Raw genomic sequence first — 18921 nt, forward strand, 5'->3', positions numbered from 1 at the left:
ATGCTTGATCTATTGAAAGACTGTCATTATTAGCAAAAGTGATCAAAGTCTGCTAGAGACTTCTAACGTCAGGCCAGAATGGGATTGAGTTACAGATGTGAGCCCACCTACATTCACAGAACCTCAAAATAACACACAACCTCTGATGCAAATGACACTTGTGCAACTTCTTGGCAAACATGCAGTAAAAGAAACAAACTCCTAATTTCATCCTTGCAGAACAATGGCCTCTTTGCTTTAGCGTCTGAAATCTGATCTTCTGTGAGCAGCAGACAGCATGTCCCCCGAACACACACACAGAGAGAGAACTCGGTCTCTTCAAGCAGAGAGAAGACTGCTGCTGAACAGGCACGGCTTCAGCGGAGGGTCTTATCTTTCTGTTGCCAGCAGCCGTTTTCCTTAGCTTTCGTTCAGCAGGAAAGATGACAGTCAGCGTTTCAGGCCTGCTTCAATTTGAGCTCAGATGGTGAGCAGAAGAGTGGAGCACTCCTGAACACACCTGACACCTGCATCACCACAAACACACTCGCCACAGAACCCAAGAGACAGTCAGTAACACGATAGAAATACTCCTCAGGAGGCACAGCGATCTATATTTGTACAAGTAGTGATGAAAAAACTAACATACTGATGTTTTTTAGAATTCCTTGATGAATAAAAAGTTAAAAAGAACAGCATTTATTAAAACCAGAAATATTTTCTAATAATCTTTATTACCACTTATAAATCTCTAATAAATTAACATATCCTTGCTGAATAAAACGTTTTGTTTTTTTTTAAGAAAAAAAAAATTGTACTAAAGCAGCAAAAACTGTTTTCCAACACTGATAATAAATCATCATATTAGAATGATTTCTGAAGATCATGTGACACTGAAGACTGGAGTAATGATGCTGAAAATGACAGCTGCACATCACAGAAATACATTACAGTTTAACAGAGATACAGTGTCACTGTTTTTTGTTTTTTAATAAAAATAATAATAAAAATTTTTATTTAAATAAAATAAATGAATCCTAAATGAAAAAATAAAGATGATAATAATAATAATAATAATAAAATTCTTACTGATTCCAAACTTTTAAATGGCAAATACTATATAGTCATTATTATTGAGATAACGGGTTAATATTGCTCTATTATAAGAAGTGCTTATTTCCCCTAGTGTCAGTGGATAAACATTTCTGTTTTCACATTTTCAAGTCAACATGGTGTAAAATAAACTTCTAAAATTCATCCAATTTCCACAAGACAGCGTTTTATCAACTTTCAGTTTCAGTGTCTTCTCAGCTCATGGTAAGAGAGTCCTCAAAATCATCTCTAGTGTGAAGAACAATGAACATAAAGACAAGAAATCTCGTCTGTTACTTCAGTTTTCTGATAAAGCGTTAAGCAGAGTTCATCAAAGCGAGGTGTTTCACCGGAGACCCGCTCCGTGCACGTTCGGACCCCACCAAGTGATGCAGAAACAGAGCTATTTTAAGGAATGATGCCCGGCTCGCACAAGCTGTAATAGATTAGCCATGTGCTCAGGAAATTCTCTGGCACGCATTATAAATAGCTGAAGTGGCAGCCGTGCAACGGTGAGCAGAAACCGTCTGTGATTGTGTATTTCCATCCGCTGTCACCGGGTCACATGACCGGCTGATTGAGAGGAGAGGAGAGCGTTCCAGCGGGTCAAAGCAGCCCGACATCCGCTCGAGGAGACACACACACACACGGCTGCTGGAGTTTTGAAGAGTTATGTGGAAACACAGAGGAGTCACTGGCCAAGGAAGACGTAACCTTCGGCGTCACTCACAGGAATAAACAGGAGTATCGTCACAGGTGATGAAGAAAACATCAGAAAACCACAAAACAACAACACAACACGAGTTGGGCCTAATACTAAAACCAGCTCTAGTGGCCTCAAAATAAAACCGGAGTGGAGGCTGATGTTAATCACTCTGAAAGACCAAAAACACATCGAGAGCTTCAGCAATTTGCCAACCTGCATCTTTTTACTGAACAAACTATTATCGGAGTCATTAGAGTGAATGTCATTTAGTTAATCACAACTCTGCTTTAAAAGTCACGGCCGGGTCTGCAGGAGGCCTGCATCGCATTTCTGCTCTTGACGTGTGACGGCCTGCTTTCTACTCGATCCAGAGCTCTGCCACGGCACACGATGCTCGAGAGAACAGCGAACCGCAGCCAGTACTGAGCTTCATAACATCAGGCTCAGCAGAGAGCAGCACAACAGGTGAGAGATAGAGAGAGATGATCTGGATCCAGCAGACACACACACACACACACACACACACACACACTGCACATTCCTGACAGCACGTGCTGCAGCTGCTTCAAATAATACAGCCACTAAAACAGATTTCATATTATTAAAATTAACCTTCTTGAATGTAATATGCATCACATACTAGTGAAAAGGCAGAAATATTCACATTAAAAACAATCTCAGTGAATCAGTGTTTACCGTCGGTTCTGTAATTGAAGAGTTCAGATGCAAAAACCTCTAAAAGTGCCATTTGAAATATTCTTCTAAGATTATCATTTTTCTCAGAATTCTGTGTAGGTTCATTAATTTCACTTTAACGGCAATAAAAAGAGCTTGTTACTGAACCTACACAGTAGCCTGAGAAAAATATAATACACGTTACTCATCTGAACTTTTCAATTGTTTACCTTTTTTAAGGGTTTAACCATTTGAAACACTTTTTGTCTTCTCTAGTCTATTTAAACATTACGGAAACCCCGTGTCTTCACTCATTTAATGAGCTTTTAGAAACAGTGTATCATTACAGCGGGGTTTCGCGCGTCACACAGTAACGCTAGTAAGTTACGCGACACAAAAACTTCCCAGAAGTTATCAACAACACTTTTTTCTGTAGCATGATTGATCACACGGACTCAGAGCTCCTTCAAGTCATTCTTCTGAAACTAGTCTTTTAAAGTAAACATCTACTTGGTACACAAATCCAGAGAACCGCCGCGCTCGCGGAAAGAGGCGCGATGACGTCAACGGCGTCCGTTATTTTCGCCGACAAATGTTTAATTTCGTTAATCTAGAGCGAGAAAGAAAGAGTGCGGTTTACCTTCGTAGCACAAGATGCCGATGTTGTTGTTCATCTTGTCCAAGTACTGGTAGTTCAACAGGTCCATTCTGGTAAAAAGCATTTATGGACTTTTAATCGCAGAAAGAGCGGCTTCTCTGTTTCTCTCGTCAGGAGCGCGAGTAAAGGCCCAGCCTTTAACTTCAAACACAGCGAAAATAACAAGTTTAACCCGACCTCCTCGAGAACCTAGCAAGTAGAAGTACCCGAGCGCGACTTTAAATCAATTTTAATAAGTTTTAGCGTGTGAAAAGAGTTGTATTTCGAGACAAAAGGGTGGCGCCAGTTCTCCTCACAGCCCGCTGTAAGTCGACTGCACTGACACGCAGCCTATGAGTGCTCCGAGTCCGGCGCGCGCCGCCTCACGCCAAATCCCGCGAGACTTCGCCTCACAAACGCACGCGAAATCCCGCGAGAGTTCCCCCTCACAAACGCATGGGAATCGCTGCTTGTAATGAGCAGAAGAAAATGTCCAAAACAACGCAAAGTTAACTAAGTTTAGAGAGACCCCAGTAGCGACCACTAATTATACTGCATTCTATACGAGTTCAAATGTATACGAAAAGCCAAATTCACAAGTTATTACAAACAGATGTTAACTGTTGTAAAATATTATTCTAATCATTAATATTATTTCACATAAAAGTGTCCCAGATCTGCGCGAGAATGTATCCTGGTTAGAGACAGTCAAACTTTTCCTAAAAGTGACTCTTTAGGGATCCACTATTACACCTTAAATGAACAATACTGTCATTTTAAGACACTTTTTTTTGGTACTATACAGTGATAAATATGCTATTGACAACAATAGAAGTAACACATTACTACTACTATACCTATTGTTTATTATTATTATTATTATTATACACTTGATAATGTTCTTTTCTCATATCAAAATAGTAAAAATGCAGAACAAACAGCTAAAATTAAATAATCATATTAACAGAAAATCCACAACACAACAGGTTTTTATTTATTTCATCTTTTACAATTAAACATATTCTTTAATGTGCTATTAATCTCCAGAGCTAATGCTAACTATTGATAGTGACACTCTGCTGCCCTCTGCTGGGGTCACACATCCAGCTCGAGCACGAGGCCTGTGTGTGTGTGTGTGTGAGAGAGAGAGGGAGAGAGGGAGAGTGTGTGTGTGTGTGTGTGTGAGAGAGAGAGAGAGAGAGAGAGAGTGTGTGTGAGAGAGAGTGAGTGAGTGAGTGAGTGAGTGAGTGAGTGTGTGTGTGTGTGTGTGTGTGTGTGTGTGAGAGAGAGAGAGAGTGAGTGAGTGTGTGTGTGTGTGTGTGTGTGTGTGTGTGTGTGTGAGAGAGAGAGAGAGAGAGAGAGTGTGTGTGTGTGTGAGAGAGAGAGAGAGAGAGAGAGAGAGAGTTTGTGTGTGTGTGTGTGTGTGTGTGTGTATGTGTGTGTTCAGAGAGAGACGGAGAGAGAGAGAGAGAGATTGTGTGTGTGTTGTGTGTGTGTGTGTGTCTATCGAGAGAGAGAGAGAGAGGATCATGTGTGTGTATGTATGGGGGGGTTCTTTCAGGTAATGGCTCGAAGAGGATTATATTTATTCTATCAGAGATATATCAGCCATCACATGCACAGCCTTCAATATAAACCTGTCTGCTTATTATCTCACTGCTGGTCAGTCAGTAATGTTAGCTGTTTTTACAACTTACACTAAATAAATAATCAGTTATGTCCCCAATCAGATGGTCAAGATACCAGAGACGTTAAATAAAATGTATACATGCATTCATTTTATAAACAAATTTATCCAGCTCCAACATTATTTTAAATTGCTTCACTACATATTTTGATATAAAACTTTTGGCTTCTTTAAAAGTGAATGCTGTCCAGCACAGAGAGCTCAGCATGGCCAGAGCTGTTCCCTCGGGGTTTTCTGAAACGAACATCGTTTAGGTCCTTCTTCATAAGACACAGCATAACCAGGGATGTCTGGACGTTATTTAAACAAAATTAAGTTTTATTTATTTTATTCCAGTTTCAGTTTTTTTTTTTTTTTCATTTTAATTTTACTGTATTCCATTTTTTTATGTAAATTTTCTGCACTCCTTTTTAATGGTTAAATTAAATTGTATTAATCAAAAATCATATTTAATTAAAATCATTAAACCTAAACAATTTAACATCAATTTATAAAAAGTATACATATTTAGGGTGCTATGGAATGTTTTTTCCCCATCTTGTGTTTTATTGTTACTAAATTCTGTTTTAGCATGTCTGATTATTTTCATTCATAAATACAAGTTTAATTTGTTCTTACAATAGCCTTATGAAATGTTTTTGTTTTTTCCTCAGAAATTCTTTGTTGTGTATTTCCATTAGTTTTTTTTGTTTTTTTTGTTATCAAATGAAGACAAAACATTAATTTATCTTTTCATTAATGAAAATTAAATGTTTTTTTGGCAAATACAGATAATTTACAATTACAAGTAAAACGCTGAAGAAATATTGTATGATTCTTCCTTTAAAAAATAAGGTTTTAATTTCAGTAGTATTATGTACATTCTGCTGAACAATAGTAATGTATTTCTGTCACAGTGTCTTAAGTTAAACCGAACCTTTATTGTGACAGCTTGCCTTTAATACCTTTAAATTTCTGTGTATATGATACAGCGCTAGTTTTACTCAAATGAAGTGACTCAGTTCATTCACAGAGACACACACAACACATTAACCTTATTAAAATATGAGACGACAGACGCTGAAATCACGGAGTGTAGTAAAGAAAACCGTGCGTCTGCGCCATTCATTCACAGAGACACACAGAACACAGGATTCATACTTAAAGTCTTATTGCAATATTTAGCAATATTTATAATGTGTATTTTATCTTAGGATAATAGTTATATATTATATAGTGTATACAGAAGAGTAAGAAAAGCTCATGCATGTGTCGTCTCTTCTAGAATACTCCAAATTCACTAACAGAAGGACGAGGGTAAGAACAAATTCATATTTCTGAACATACATGTATAAGACAAGTTTGTACAAGATGTAGCTGTCGTTCATGCGTCTTTCCTGCAAAGATTTGTTTAACATTTACATCATGTGCTACACTCTGAACAGAATTTTCTTTAACTACAGCATTAATAAAGAAAAAGTTGCTTGAATCATGTTGTAGTTACATTTTTAAGTTGACTTGTTACAAATCGAGACTTGGTCAAACGTTATGAAAAAAAAATTAGATTGAAATTTTCTGCCGAATCGCCCAGCCCTAATTTGAAAGCACGAACACTCAAAAGTCATCCTGTGAAACCCATTCTGAAAAACAGACATTGTCTTACAATAGAAGTGGTACACCGCTCCCAAAAATCTGCCTCTTTGAAGTCCTGAGCTACATCCTCACACGCTGAAACACACACTTCACAGCCTGTCCGTCTCCGGGATCAGACAGAACAAGCTGAGTCCATGTTTAAGCACATAATCAGACTCACGATTAAGTCACATTTGACTAGTTCTCAAGCCACTGATCCATTAAAAGCATTCGGTCGTTTGATCCGAGATTAACTTTATGCAAGCAGTGGCATTAAAGTTCACTCAGAATACAATTCTGTCATCATTTACTCACCGCATACACGAGATCTGTGTGAGAAAGAGACATTTAAACCATTATTCACTTAAAGCTTTGCATCAGCACAACCAGACACATTCATAAGCCAAACTGTGATGTCCATTACATAAAGCTCTTTTCTATGGAACGGCTGATTCATCTTTAACCAGAGCGATCCAGACTGCCTCAGTGATCCGGTCTTAGCAGTTAATGCCAGACGATAGGAAGATTTCCGTGAATAACAAACACTACGCATCGCATGACTTGAGAACACCTGCAAGTCACGTGGACCCGTTACGATACTTCTGTCATGTGTTTGCTCGGATTCTGAAGTTTGAAAGCCTCAGTCATCATGTGGACTAAAGGTCTTTGCACAGTCCAAAATCTGCATTCGAAATGTTTGCACATTAAAAATTAAATACGACCTCATATTGTGTCAATCATGTTTACGGTGTGCCTCTTCTGTCCGTCTTTAAAAAAATTGGATCGGGTTTGATTTTCTGCATTTTTCACATCCATAGCAAGCGTTTTGAGAAGTGTTTTGACAATTCAGAGTGAACGCCAAAATCCAGAATGGCATCTGACAAGTTGATCCACTTCATCTCGCAGCACAAAGCACTGTTTGACAAAACGTGCGGAATACAAAGAGACGGAACATAAAGACAGATTGCTAGCAAAGCATCGATCCGAGATAATCCTGCAGCTCCTCCATAAAGAGGTGGACCTCTCCTTCCTCTCCAGATCTCAGGATATCTCTTTTCTTTTTCTCTTTTTAACTCTTTTCCTCACTGCTTGAAAACTCTTTGTATTGGTTTGCGATGTATTTTTTTTGCCACAATGAATACACATCATATTCAGTGTGCAAGGTTTCTGTGCGTGACTAATTTTTAGGATGACGAATACAAAAAAACACATATGTACTCAGTTTGCAAGGACCTTAACTGCATGTAAAAGAGTGTCCGGTGAATGTTTTTTTTTTTTTTTTAGTAACACTTTATTTTAAGGTGTCCTTGTTACATGTACTTACTATTATATTAACAATAAACTATGCATGATTACATGCAAGTATTCCTAAGCCAAACCCTAACCATATAGAAAGTACATGTAGTTAATTAATATTACTCGGTATTTAAATGTATAAAGTTTTTTTGTTGTGTTTTTTTTTTAGAGTGAGTGAACTACTCCTTTAAGTGACGTCGATAAGCGCCGGGCCTGACAGATATTAGCTTACGTAGGTGTGAGGAACACATCTGACATTCCCGTTTCTAGGGGACGCTGTATTGTTGTAGTTGTTTTGGAAAAGAAAGCAGATCCGTCCTGCTGCTGGGGAGGGAGTGGATCCACAGGAGGACAACAGCACTTACAGTGTGAACACAACACCACGCTCCTGTGACGCTCGCAGCGGTCACTACAGACCCTAATGAGAGGATTTCACAGGTGCAATCCCATCCCAAAGCCACACAGTCACAAAGCAGCCAGGAAAAGCTTCAAGTAACACGAACACAGCGTTGTTTATTGCGTGTCTTTAACTAGTATGCATTTACATTAAGCAGCCGACAAAATGCACTTGTTATCTACATGTTCCTCTGCTAAACATGCAGACTGAACAGATGCTGTTATTGAGGTTGGTTTAGGTATTGTGTACCATAACTCTTTAACACACACACACACACACATACACTCTTTCTCTCTCACACACACACACACGCACTCTTCTTCTCACACACACACACACACACTCTCTCTATCACACACACACACACTCTCACACACACTCTCTCTATCACACACACACACACACACACACACACTCTCTCTCTCTCTCTCTCTCTCACACCACACACACACACACTCTCTTCGTTCTCTCTCTCTCTCTCTCTCTCTCTCTCTCTGTCGTGCCGTGGCCCCATCACTCCTCTCTGCTTTTACTGGGATTCAGGGAATCAGGGGCCATTCAGACTGTATTTAGGCACTTTTTACTGTACTGTTCTGTGAGAACTACTGGATCTGTGTCACTGAGCGGCAGCATTGGTTTTCAGTGTGACCGACAGAACACACAAAACACAGCTAAAATAAAAACAAGCTTTGGATTGACTGTACAAATACATCTGAGGTATACTTTTACAGACTGCCGAAAGCTACAGAAGAGAGAAGCAAATGAATCGCTGCAATTCAAAGAAACAAACGGACTCCAGACAGCGAAACACGGACTTACAGTTATTTTATGTTAAAGTGATACTCCACCCCAAAATGAAAATATTGTCATTAATCACTCACCCCCATGTCGTTCCAAACCCGTAAAAGCTTCATTCTTCTTTGGAACACAATTTAAGATATTTTGGATGAAAACCGGGAGGCTTGTGTCTGTCCCATAGACTGCCAAATAAATAACAGTGTCAAGGTCCAGGAAAGTATGAAAAGCATTTGGAATGATGTGGTAATTAATAAATAATAACCGAATAGAAACTAACCCTTCAACAATTCCTCTCCTCTGTGTCTCTCCAAATCAAAATAACGACATTCTTCAACAATTCCTCTCCTCTGTGTCTCTCCAAATCAGCGTAGTGCCATTTTGACAATTCTGAGCAGTACGCTCTTCTGTATCAGCCGCGCCACAAGGATAGTTTTTTACATGTATTTACACTTTGGGTTGAAAGCAAACAGCGCATCGGCGCAGCTGACACAGAAGAGAGTACACCATCTGTGTACTGCTCAGATTTTCTATATTTTAAACTGAAGTAACTCAGATATTTCCTTGACTGCGTTACTTAGATTAAAAGTAATCTGATTACAGAACTGTTGTTACTTGTAATGCATTACCCAACACTGCCCTCTATTGAATGATCGTGTCCTATCCTTAGAGGTCTGACCTATCTGATAGTATCTTTAATCATACAGCATCATAACTGGCATTGATGTTCAGTGTAATCATGTAGTAAAGAACTACATCCTTACTTAAGATAAATAAGAGAGTACATTTTAATTGCCAACTAATGCAAATTTATACAAAAACATAAAACTTTGTTCGGGAAGCAAATATCATCACTTTTCTCAATTCATACTCAGATTACTGAGCTGACAATATATTTATGAAGACCAACAGTAACACTTTAGTTTAGGGACCAATTAAGACTATAAAACTTGTAACTTTTGACTATACTGTACTGTTATATAGCCTACACATAAAGAATATCGGCCGACATATATATATCAGTATTTTTACTCCCTAATATCAGTATCAGCCCCATAACACATATCGGTTGGGCTCTAGTTAATACTCAGTTATTAGTGAAATATTGGTCCCCAAACTAAAGTGTGACCAGACCAACCATTAACCCTGTATTACAGCACAAGAAACACAGGCAGCTCTGCTTTACTTATAGTTCAACAGCAATCATTTCAAGCATAAATGAGGAATAAACATGTCAGCTGTCTGTGCTGCACAAATCCTAATGCTTTCACGTGATCATTTCAGTGCAACTATATTTGCATATTTTCAAATGTGATCTAGCAGAATGTAATTGTGTCTGATTCTATGCACTGTCAGTATCAATGCTGTACGCCTGTCTGGACCGCGATTTACAAATTAACTTCTCAAGTTTAAATATTACTTAAAAATCCAATATGTAATATAGATTATATGCTTGACTGAATATAAGCGTCTCAGAATGTTTTAAACTGAAGGCCTATGCTGAAATGACTGACCTTGTTTTTGGCGATCAGTAAAATGGTATGCATTTCAGTTTGTCATTTTCCATACTCTCACTTGTGTTATTTTATGGTTTATGACATTACTCACCTAAAATGAGGAAAACAGCATAAGCATTTCAATATAACATTTTTAAACAACACTTAGAATGGTTTCCACATGATTTTGTAGCCATCCCTGAATAAAGCATCGTGTTTGATAATCACGGTGGAAGCACTGATGTGGTGAAGCAGCAGACAGACGTTTCAGTCACTGCTAACCAAACCTCACAGAGAGAAACCTGCACAGTGGCTGTAGAAACACACTTTCACTGTTTCACACCATGGGATTTATCTGCATGAAAATCCTTTTATTTCCAAGAGCACTATTCTTCATTTTATACCACAGCAGAAAATGGTCAGTTATGAACGCCATATATCTTGCAGAAGTCATTCTGACACCCTAAAATGACCTTACACCTCATCTTTCTTCCTCAACATATTTCATGAGAACTGTGACCTGCTTAATAATGTGGAACAATCTCTTTAAGAAGGGTTTCCATTTACCTCAGAAGACCTCAAACTATTGGCCAAACCTGTCTAAGATTGATACCAGTTATCTAAAATGATGTGAAAAACAACACAAACAAAAATCTGACTCTTTATTGTACCGAAACTCTACTGATATATCACTTGCATAATAATTTGGAGCGCAGTGTAGATGTAGGTCTATTTACACACTATTTAATTCAGCTCAGAGGGACATGAATGCATTTAACCTGCAGGTACAGATGCATAAATAATATGTTGTTATTTTAAACAAAACACTGAATACTGATATTTACAATTGTTTCAAAAATGAAAAGATAGTTTAAATGTGAAATTAAAACTGCCAGTAGGTGGCAGCACGTCACTGTTAATAAGTGATTCATTGCGATTGAACCGAATCATTTAAACGGGTGATTCATTCAGGAACAAAACAAAAAGCACTATAGGCAGTATGGTGTCTAAAATGCAAGTCTCTTAATATTAACTGCTTGTTTATTGAACTGTTGCATAAAATCAGTATCACATTAGTAATCATGTTGATTTTTAGAGGTGAAAACTAGCACTCTTCGTGTGATGCTGACTAACTTTCTTTCTGTGGTATTTTTATGCACAACTGTATGTGTGTGTGTGTGTGTGTGTCACACAGAGAGAATGAGACAATCAACATGAATGGCACACTTAGTCTTTCACGAAACATAGCTAACTTAGGGACACCATTACTAGCTACCGTATATTGATTTACAGTCTTCAATATGTCCAGGTTTATCGGGTTGTGCGTCAGTAATAACGGTCCGTGGGGAAACACAGTGTTCCGTGTGTAGTTACAGTACATGGGCTAAACAAAGCCTCAGGGCAAATCATTTGCCTCGATTGTTTGTATTTGAGTTACTCAATGATTCATAACAAAGTTACAAATAAAATAAGGTCACTATTGCATTAGTATTCGGTACAGAAATGTAATAAGTGTAAAATAACACTGCACAGTGTTCACTGTATGAATGAGATATAGAATAATCTGTTAAAGCAGAGTTTTGTAGTTTGATTAACATTACTGACAGACAGCAGCAGGTATTTACAGGCCGCTGTCCCTTTAAGAGCTGATGCACAGATACAGTTTTCATTCACATGATGGTTGAGATGGGTATTTAGTCATAATTTGGTGTGTACACTGTGGAGATTGGCTAGATGTAGGCTTTATATCCAGTAGCTACTATTTAGAAAAGTTATTATTGATATGTATTTGTTGTTGTTTTTCATATATACTGACACATCAGCTCTACTAGTAGCTGTTTTGTCCTGCCATGATGTTTTCTATCATGATGAAATCAGAGAGAAGCACTTCTTTTATTCCCGCAGTCTATATATATTTCATGTCACTGCTAGTCTTTTCTTTCTGGAACCCGTCAGGACAACAGCTTGTGTGCCACAACGACAATGACTTCAGTGACCTTTGACCTGTGAGCCAAATGGTCGGGTTCACACACGTGTGCAGCTCAAACGACCCAAAGAGCCCTCGAGGAGATGCTTCCTGACACAAAACTAGTGAAAACGCTCTGTTTTTATCATTAGACGCTCATGTTTCGACCTCTGGTGCTGACTGACGTATTTTCAGAAGGATTATTAAAGCTCTTATCAGTTACTCTAAAACAGAGAGAGCTGACGTGAGAAGGCATTAATAATCAATTAATAATGCAGTTGCTAGGATGTTGTGGGTGGTTGCTAGGGCAAAATAAATTTCAAAAGTGCTTTCATTTATTAGAAGCAGAAAGTGATAAAGAATTTGAAATATTTGCATGTTATTACTCGTGACATGACACAGATCCTCACAGCCCACAGAGTAATTATTAACTCAGCTCAGCTCGTGTGTTTGGCCATTCCTCAGAGCAATAAAGAAATATCAATCCTCCACGAAGAGGAACGAAGCATGGCCGGGGACTCCTGTTTGGCCTGCAGGTGCAGGAAGGAACGCTAGCAGAGCCGACACAGACACGGAGAAACCAAACTCCTCTCTCTGCTGCTGTCAGCTCCAGTTTCAGACAATTACAGAGAAAAAGCTTCACTGCAAACTTAAATTACATCCAGTTTGAGACAGGCATATCATCATTATCACTTATTAATCCACAACTGCCATAAGAATTATTACATTTTATTGATTTTTTAATTGTGCATATTGAGCTTTATCATTATCAACCATAACTAAGCATACCATGATTTTTTTGCATAAAGTATCCACACCTACAATACAGTAAAATTGTGAAATATTATAATTTAAAACAGCTGTTTTCTGTGTGAATATCTGTTAAACTGTAATTTATTTCTGTGATGTGCAGCTGTATTTTCAGCATCATTACTCCAGTCTTCAGTGTCACATGATCTTCAGAAATCATTCTAATATGATGATTTGCTGCTCAAGAAACATTTCTGATTATTATCAATGTTGAAAACAGTTGTGCTGCACAATATTTTTGTGGAAACTGATACATTTTATTTTTCAGGATTCACAGAAGAATAGAAATGGAAATCTTTTGTAACATTATAAATGGTTTTTCTATCACTTTTGATCCATTTAATGGTAACTGCTGAATAAAAGTATGTGGCTTTCAAATAAATAAATAAGTAAAATATCTTACTGACCCCAAACTTGAACAGTAGTGTACTGCACATTTGAGAGTAATTAGAGAGTGTAGGTTTAATGAGTTGTTTTGTCACGATTTATGTTTCCGTGATAAAAGCAATGCATCTGATTGGTGGATCTCTCTCTAAGAACATGGGTAATGTAGTTCTTCACCAGCAATTTGGCTCCCGAACTTTTTAATGAATGTGAAAAATCACACAGATTCAGAAGCACATTAGGTTTGTATTTAAATTATTATTAAAAATCATTTCTTTCAGACTTTTGGTGCCCAACAACAAAATGTACAATGGAGTCTTTCAAGAAGTTGAGTTGCTGGCCTTGAGAAAGCACATTACTTTAACAGAGATTAGAAGAGTGTGAGCAGGATCTGTCTGTGTGCTGATGTTAGAGGACACGCTGTGATCTCGCCTCGAGCGTGCAGACGAATACAAGCCGTCACCTGACTCCACTGACAAAGAGAACCACACCTTCCGTGTAATTGAGCTCTCGCATCGAATTGAATCAGCCGTTGCACTGCTGTGGCGTGTAAACGCACGAGTCTGGCTGAAGTCAGTCTCTCTCTTAAAGAGTTCCAGCACTAAATGCAAACGAGCAGGAGCAGCTCTATTGTGAAAACAGGTCAGACTCATTGTGAGGGGACAAAGACACACACACACACACACACACACAACAACATGACATCAGCCCCCCGCAAAACAACAACACAGCAGGGGGAGGAAGAAACAACAGCAGTCCCGAGCTCCTCCAGATGCACGCTCTGTGTGATGTTTTTATCAGCTGTTTGGACTCTCATTCTGACGGCACCCATTCACTCCAGAGCATCCACTGATGAGACACTGATGCAGTGCTACATTTCTACAAACCTGATGTAAAAACACCTCCAGGCCATTCAGAGTTTGAGATCATTTTCATCAAATTCAAACCCTGTGAAGCTGGAAGCATTGCTCCAAATCCTGCTTTGTCAGTACAAGCCCAGCAGAGCCTCACGGAACGGGCCGCTGCAACATGTAGATGTTGCACAATGAATTTCAACAACGCTCAATGCCTGCAGAGATTTGTTGGTATTTAATCTAGGCAGGAATTTCTGAGAGAAAACACGGCAGTCCAGGGAGGAACTGTGTGGCCTGGCCGGAGTAAACGGCACATGTGACAGCAAACAGCACGGCTCTTTTCAAAGTTTCATTGTTTCATAACACTCCTGCGCTCGGATATCATGTGTCAGTGCGTTAAGCTGAAAGCAGCTGCAGCGAAGGGCATCACGTGAAGGCATTTCTCATGTAAATGATCTAAGACTCAATGCAGGCAGGACAAACACAGACCACAGCCTCACTTATGGAAATACAACAACTCTCTACACGGAGGAGGAATGTAGAGATGATGTGTGACCCTGGAGAATAAAAGCAGTTTTTCTTTGACGCCAAAAATCATAAGGATATTAAGTAAAGATCATGATCCATGAAGATATTTTCTAAACTTCCTACCATTAATATATCACAACTTATTTTTTGATTATTAATATGCATTGCTAAGAACTTCATTTGGACAACTTTAAAGATGATTTTCTCAATATTTTGACTTTTTTTGCACCCTCAGATTTACAAATAGTTTTGTCTCCGCCAAATATTGTCATTCTAACAAACCACACATCAATGGAAACATGATTTATAATGTATACATCTCTTTTTAAAAAAAATAAATAAACTGACGCTTATGACTGGTTTTGTGCTGCAGGGTCACACATTTCATTTAGTTAATCAGTTATCTGTCAATTAAACATTTACATTTAGAAAGCGTATTCTTGAATTGAATTATGCGTTCCGTTCACCTGCATTCCCTGGGAATCGAACCCATGGCTTTGGTGTTTCTCACAGGAATGCAACACACACAACAGATGGTCTGGAAAGCAGTACTCGGTAAACTCACGTTTCTCGTCGTCCTGGTGCACTAAAGATGCTGCTCTCGACAAAACATCCAAAGGCGTCTCCATCCTGGGTCAGACCCTGAGCATGCAGAATCAGATCATTAAACTCTGTTCACAGAGAGATCAGATCATCCACACTCGAACCGAAGCTGCTAACTCTGTAAGCTCTGGGAAAGCCTTAGTCATAATCGGGTTCGTGGCATTTTTCTCTTGCATTTCCAGAACAAACCCTGCACACATGTGAGGTCTGAAGCGCTTCCCACACTTCACATTCCACAGCTGAGAGACACGACACAACTCTCACTGAAGCGCTAGCGACTTTAACACGCGGTTTCTGAACTCAGAAAGTAGACGCGGGGACGCGACGCGGCAGTAACCCGCGCGCGTTTCGTTTGTTATTACACAGAACGCTTCGTTCACTACAAGCGTTGCGTTTCAGTTGCGTCGCCGCGTGTTAAACACGACGAACTCGTTTACTAGCGTTACTTCTTAAAGTGATCGCTCAGTGTCATGAAGCTCATGTTCAGTAAATAACACCGCGGGAAATGTTACATTGTAACAAGCGCTGTCTTCAGACGCTGGAGCTGCTTGACTTTTACTACAGCAATGATCATAAAACGCACGCACACTCTTTCTTCACATGTAGTGTGGTATATGTTAAAAACAGGCGGTTTAAAGTCGTGTAAAGTACATACCGCCTTGAAGCGCCACTTTGAAATCTCCCCAATCACAAACCCCCAGAGAGCGACAGAGCCAGCGCTGCTCGGGAAGAATGCTTGGAATGATGGAATGCTCTTCCTAGCAGGTGATGAGAGTCGCGAGTTCTCATTGGTCGAGGTCAGCGGAGTGAGATCAGCATGCATTATGCTAATGAGGGAGTGACGTCACATCCTTGCAACAGGTACAGCGTGAAGAGGAAGTCCGCCAATACACAAACACACTTTACAGAAGCACTTAGAAACGTTTACTGGGATTTTCTCAGGAACATTAGAGAGTGAGAACGACTTTAGTCATTAGTTTAACACATTCATACATACATCCACGTCTTCTGCAGCTTGTTTTGCGCTGTATGACAGTGTTTAAACAGTCGAGTCACTCACTAAACGTGAAATCAATATAGAAATGCATTTCTGCAAATCACAATTCAGAAAATGCCAAAAGTGCTTCTTGAGTGCTGGGAAGAAACTGAATTTTAAACTACAAAATAAAAGCAAGAGTACCAAAGATTTCAATCCTAACAATGTCAAGTTTACAGCATTGATGAAATAATCATATAAAGCACATCACGCGTGCATTAAATTGTCATTTTGTTAGTGTTGCTAATGGGACCTAAAAAAGGAAAATAAAAATATTATTATTAATAATGATGATAATAATTAAAAGCCTGATTCTGTAATGTTTGTCTTGCATTGTGATAAGATAAATATACACATTTCAAACGTAATAAACACTTTTTTCTCACTTCTGCTGAATGTCATAAATGGAAACCGTTCCGGCGGATGATGTAAGACGTCGAAGTTGCGTGATAACTGACAAACACGGAACAAAACAACACGCCGTTTATGAATTAGAAGCACAAGACGAGGGTTTGTAAAGAAACATGTGGGAGGATTTCAATATAAGCCAAGAGGAGACTGGTTTTCCTTTGCTCCTGCATGTGACATAATAAAAAACATAATACATCATAAAAAAAAGTGTTTATTATGTTGCATGGATTCGCTACAGGAGGCCTTTATTCACCGTGTGAGGGACGTTTTATTACGGATGCACACTTTATTTCATGTTTTCTGAACTGTTGATAACCAACACCTGCTTACCCCACTGAAAGTCTTGGAGGAGGAAGGACAGTTTTAATATAACTCCGATTGGATTCGTCTGAAAGAAGAAAGTCACATACACCTAAGATGCTTTGAGGGTGAGTACAACACAGGCTAATTTTCATTTTTGGGTGAACTAACCCTTTAAGTCTCAGCACTGAGTGTGAAGTGTGAAGTTGTGAAGTTACAGCATTGTGTTCTGAAAGATGTTTACATAAAGTCACAGCACTGAATTCTGCAGTCAAATGTTTGTCAAATCATATATGAAAACGATTCACAAATCAAATCACAGCATTGTGTTCTGAAATCAGATGTTTGGCAACGAGTTCTGCAGCTGCACGTTAATGTTAAAATCAAAGCTTCTGAAAGCAGATGTTTACATAGTCACATTATTGAGTCCTGCAACAAAAATGTTTGTAATATCACTGCATTGTATTCTGCAACAGGATTGTTCTGTTCAGCCCAGCACTGGTGAAGCACAGTGTTAATAATTAATTTTAATATGACAGTTTTAATAAAAGCATGATGTTTTAAGATAATCTTTTGTTTGAGCCATTTTCAGTGAACTGGAATGTCTTTTTCTAATCATCAGCTTCTAGCAGTGTTACAACATGAAGATCACATTATGCATTTTCATTCATTCAGGCTATAATGGTTGCAATAAAAGTTTAGTTAAACAATGTAAGTGCCATGTTTAAAAAAATGCTTTATTGACCGGGGTTTCATAGAGGTTTAGTTATTCTTTCAAATTTTATACCATTTGTACACACACACACACACACACACACACAAAAAAATCCTGTTAAATTACATTAAACTACTGGCAGCTAGATTTGGCTCCATAATGCTGTAATTTTACAGTGTACCTACTGTAATCTGCTGCAACAGTTTACTACTGTAAAACATATTACAGTACTGTGCTGTAGAAAATATATGCTGCCAGGTATTTGACTGCCATTTACTATTATTTTATCACACCTGCTGTAGTCTCCATAAACTGTTTATTACTGTTCAATGTTTTAAATGACTCTACACTGTAAAAATGACCCTGAATTTAACGGTAAAAGACTGTAAAAATGCTACAGTAAAAACCTGTTAAATGGTTAATGGTAAATTCCCCTACTGTATAAGGTGAAACACCGTAAATTGACATTCCCACAATTCCCTGTGTTACATTTCAAATTTGATTTTTTTTTTTTTTATATATATATATGTTAAATTTAATGTATACATACATACAACAAACAACAACAACAACAGACGTCCTCTATATAATCCAGTGCTTTAGAAAAAGAACACTGTAAACATCAACAGCGGCCGGCTCGGCCCCATCAGTTTGTGCCGCTGTACATTAATGAGACATAAACTTGGCTAACTGTAAATTTAAGATTAAACCGTAAAACCTAAAATGTTGCTACCATACTTTTTATGGTAAAATTCCAGCAACCCCAGCTGCTGGTTTTTTTACAGTAAATGTTACGGAATTGTTTTTACAGTGTAGTAATAAATATGAAGGGATGATCACACTTACTCGAGCTCCTCGCTGCTGTCAGAGGCGTTTATACAGTGATCTGTCATGCCACAGAGACTGTCAAAATGCCATTTATTGTCTGAATTTCCTAAAATAA

The 18921-nt window shown here is 38.5% G+C and overlaps 1 protein-coding gene across 3 annotated transcripts in view; it reads right to left on the reverse strand.

Annotated features, from left to right (window-relative positions):
* The window catches only part of LOC109098382 (transcription cofactor vestigial-like protein 4), a 31530-nt gene extending 15224 nt beyond the window's left edge, over positions 1-16306 (reverse strand). The window contains exons 1-2 of one of the 3 annotated variants that reach the window (XM_019111949.2): positions 16172-16306; positions 15479-15555 (exon numbers count right to left, since the gene is read on the reverse strand). In XM_019111949.2, the coding sequence (XP_018967494.1) occupies positions 15479-15542 (64 nt within the window). In that variant the 5' untranslated portion in view covers positions 15543-15555; positions 16172-16306. Of the gene's footprint in view, positions 1-3092; positions 3437-15478; positions 15556-16171 lie in introns of those variants that run through there. The other 2 variants (XM_042733529.1, XM_019111948.2) reach the window with 2 other exon arrangements.
* Positions 16307-18921: the final 2615 nt, after the last annotated feature.

This window comes from Cyprinus carpio, chromosome B11 (genome assembly GCF_018340385.1).
Source record: "Cyprinus carpio isolate SPL01 chromosome B11, ASM1834038v1, whole genome shotgun sequence".
Classification (NCBI taxonomy): domain Eukaryota; kingdom Metazoa; phylum Chordata; class Actinopteri; order Cypriniformes; family Cyprinidae; genus Cyprinus; species Cyprinus carpio.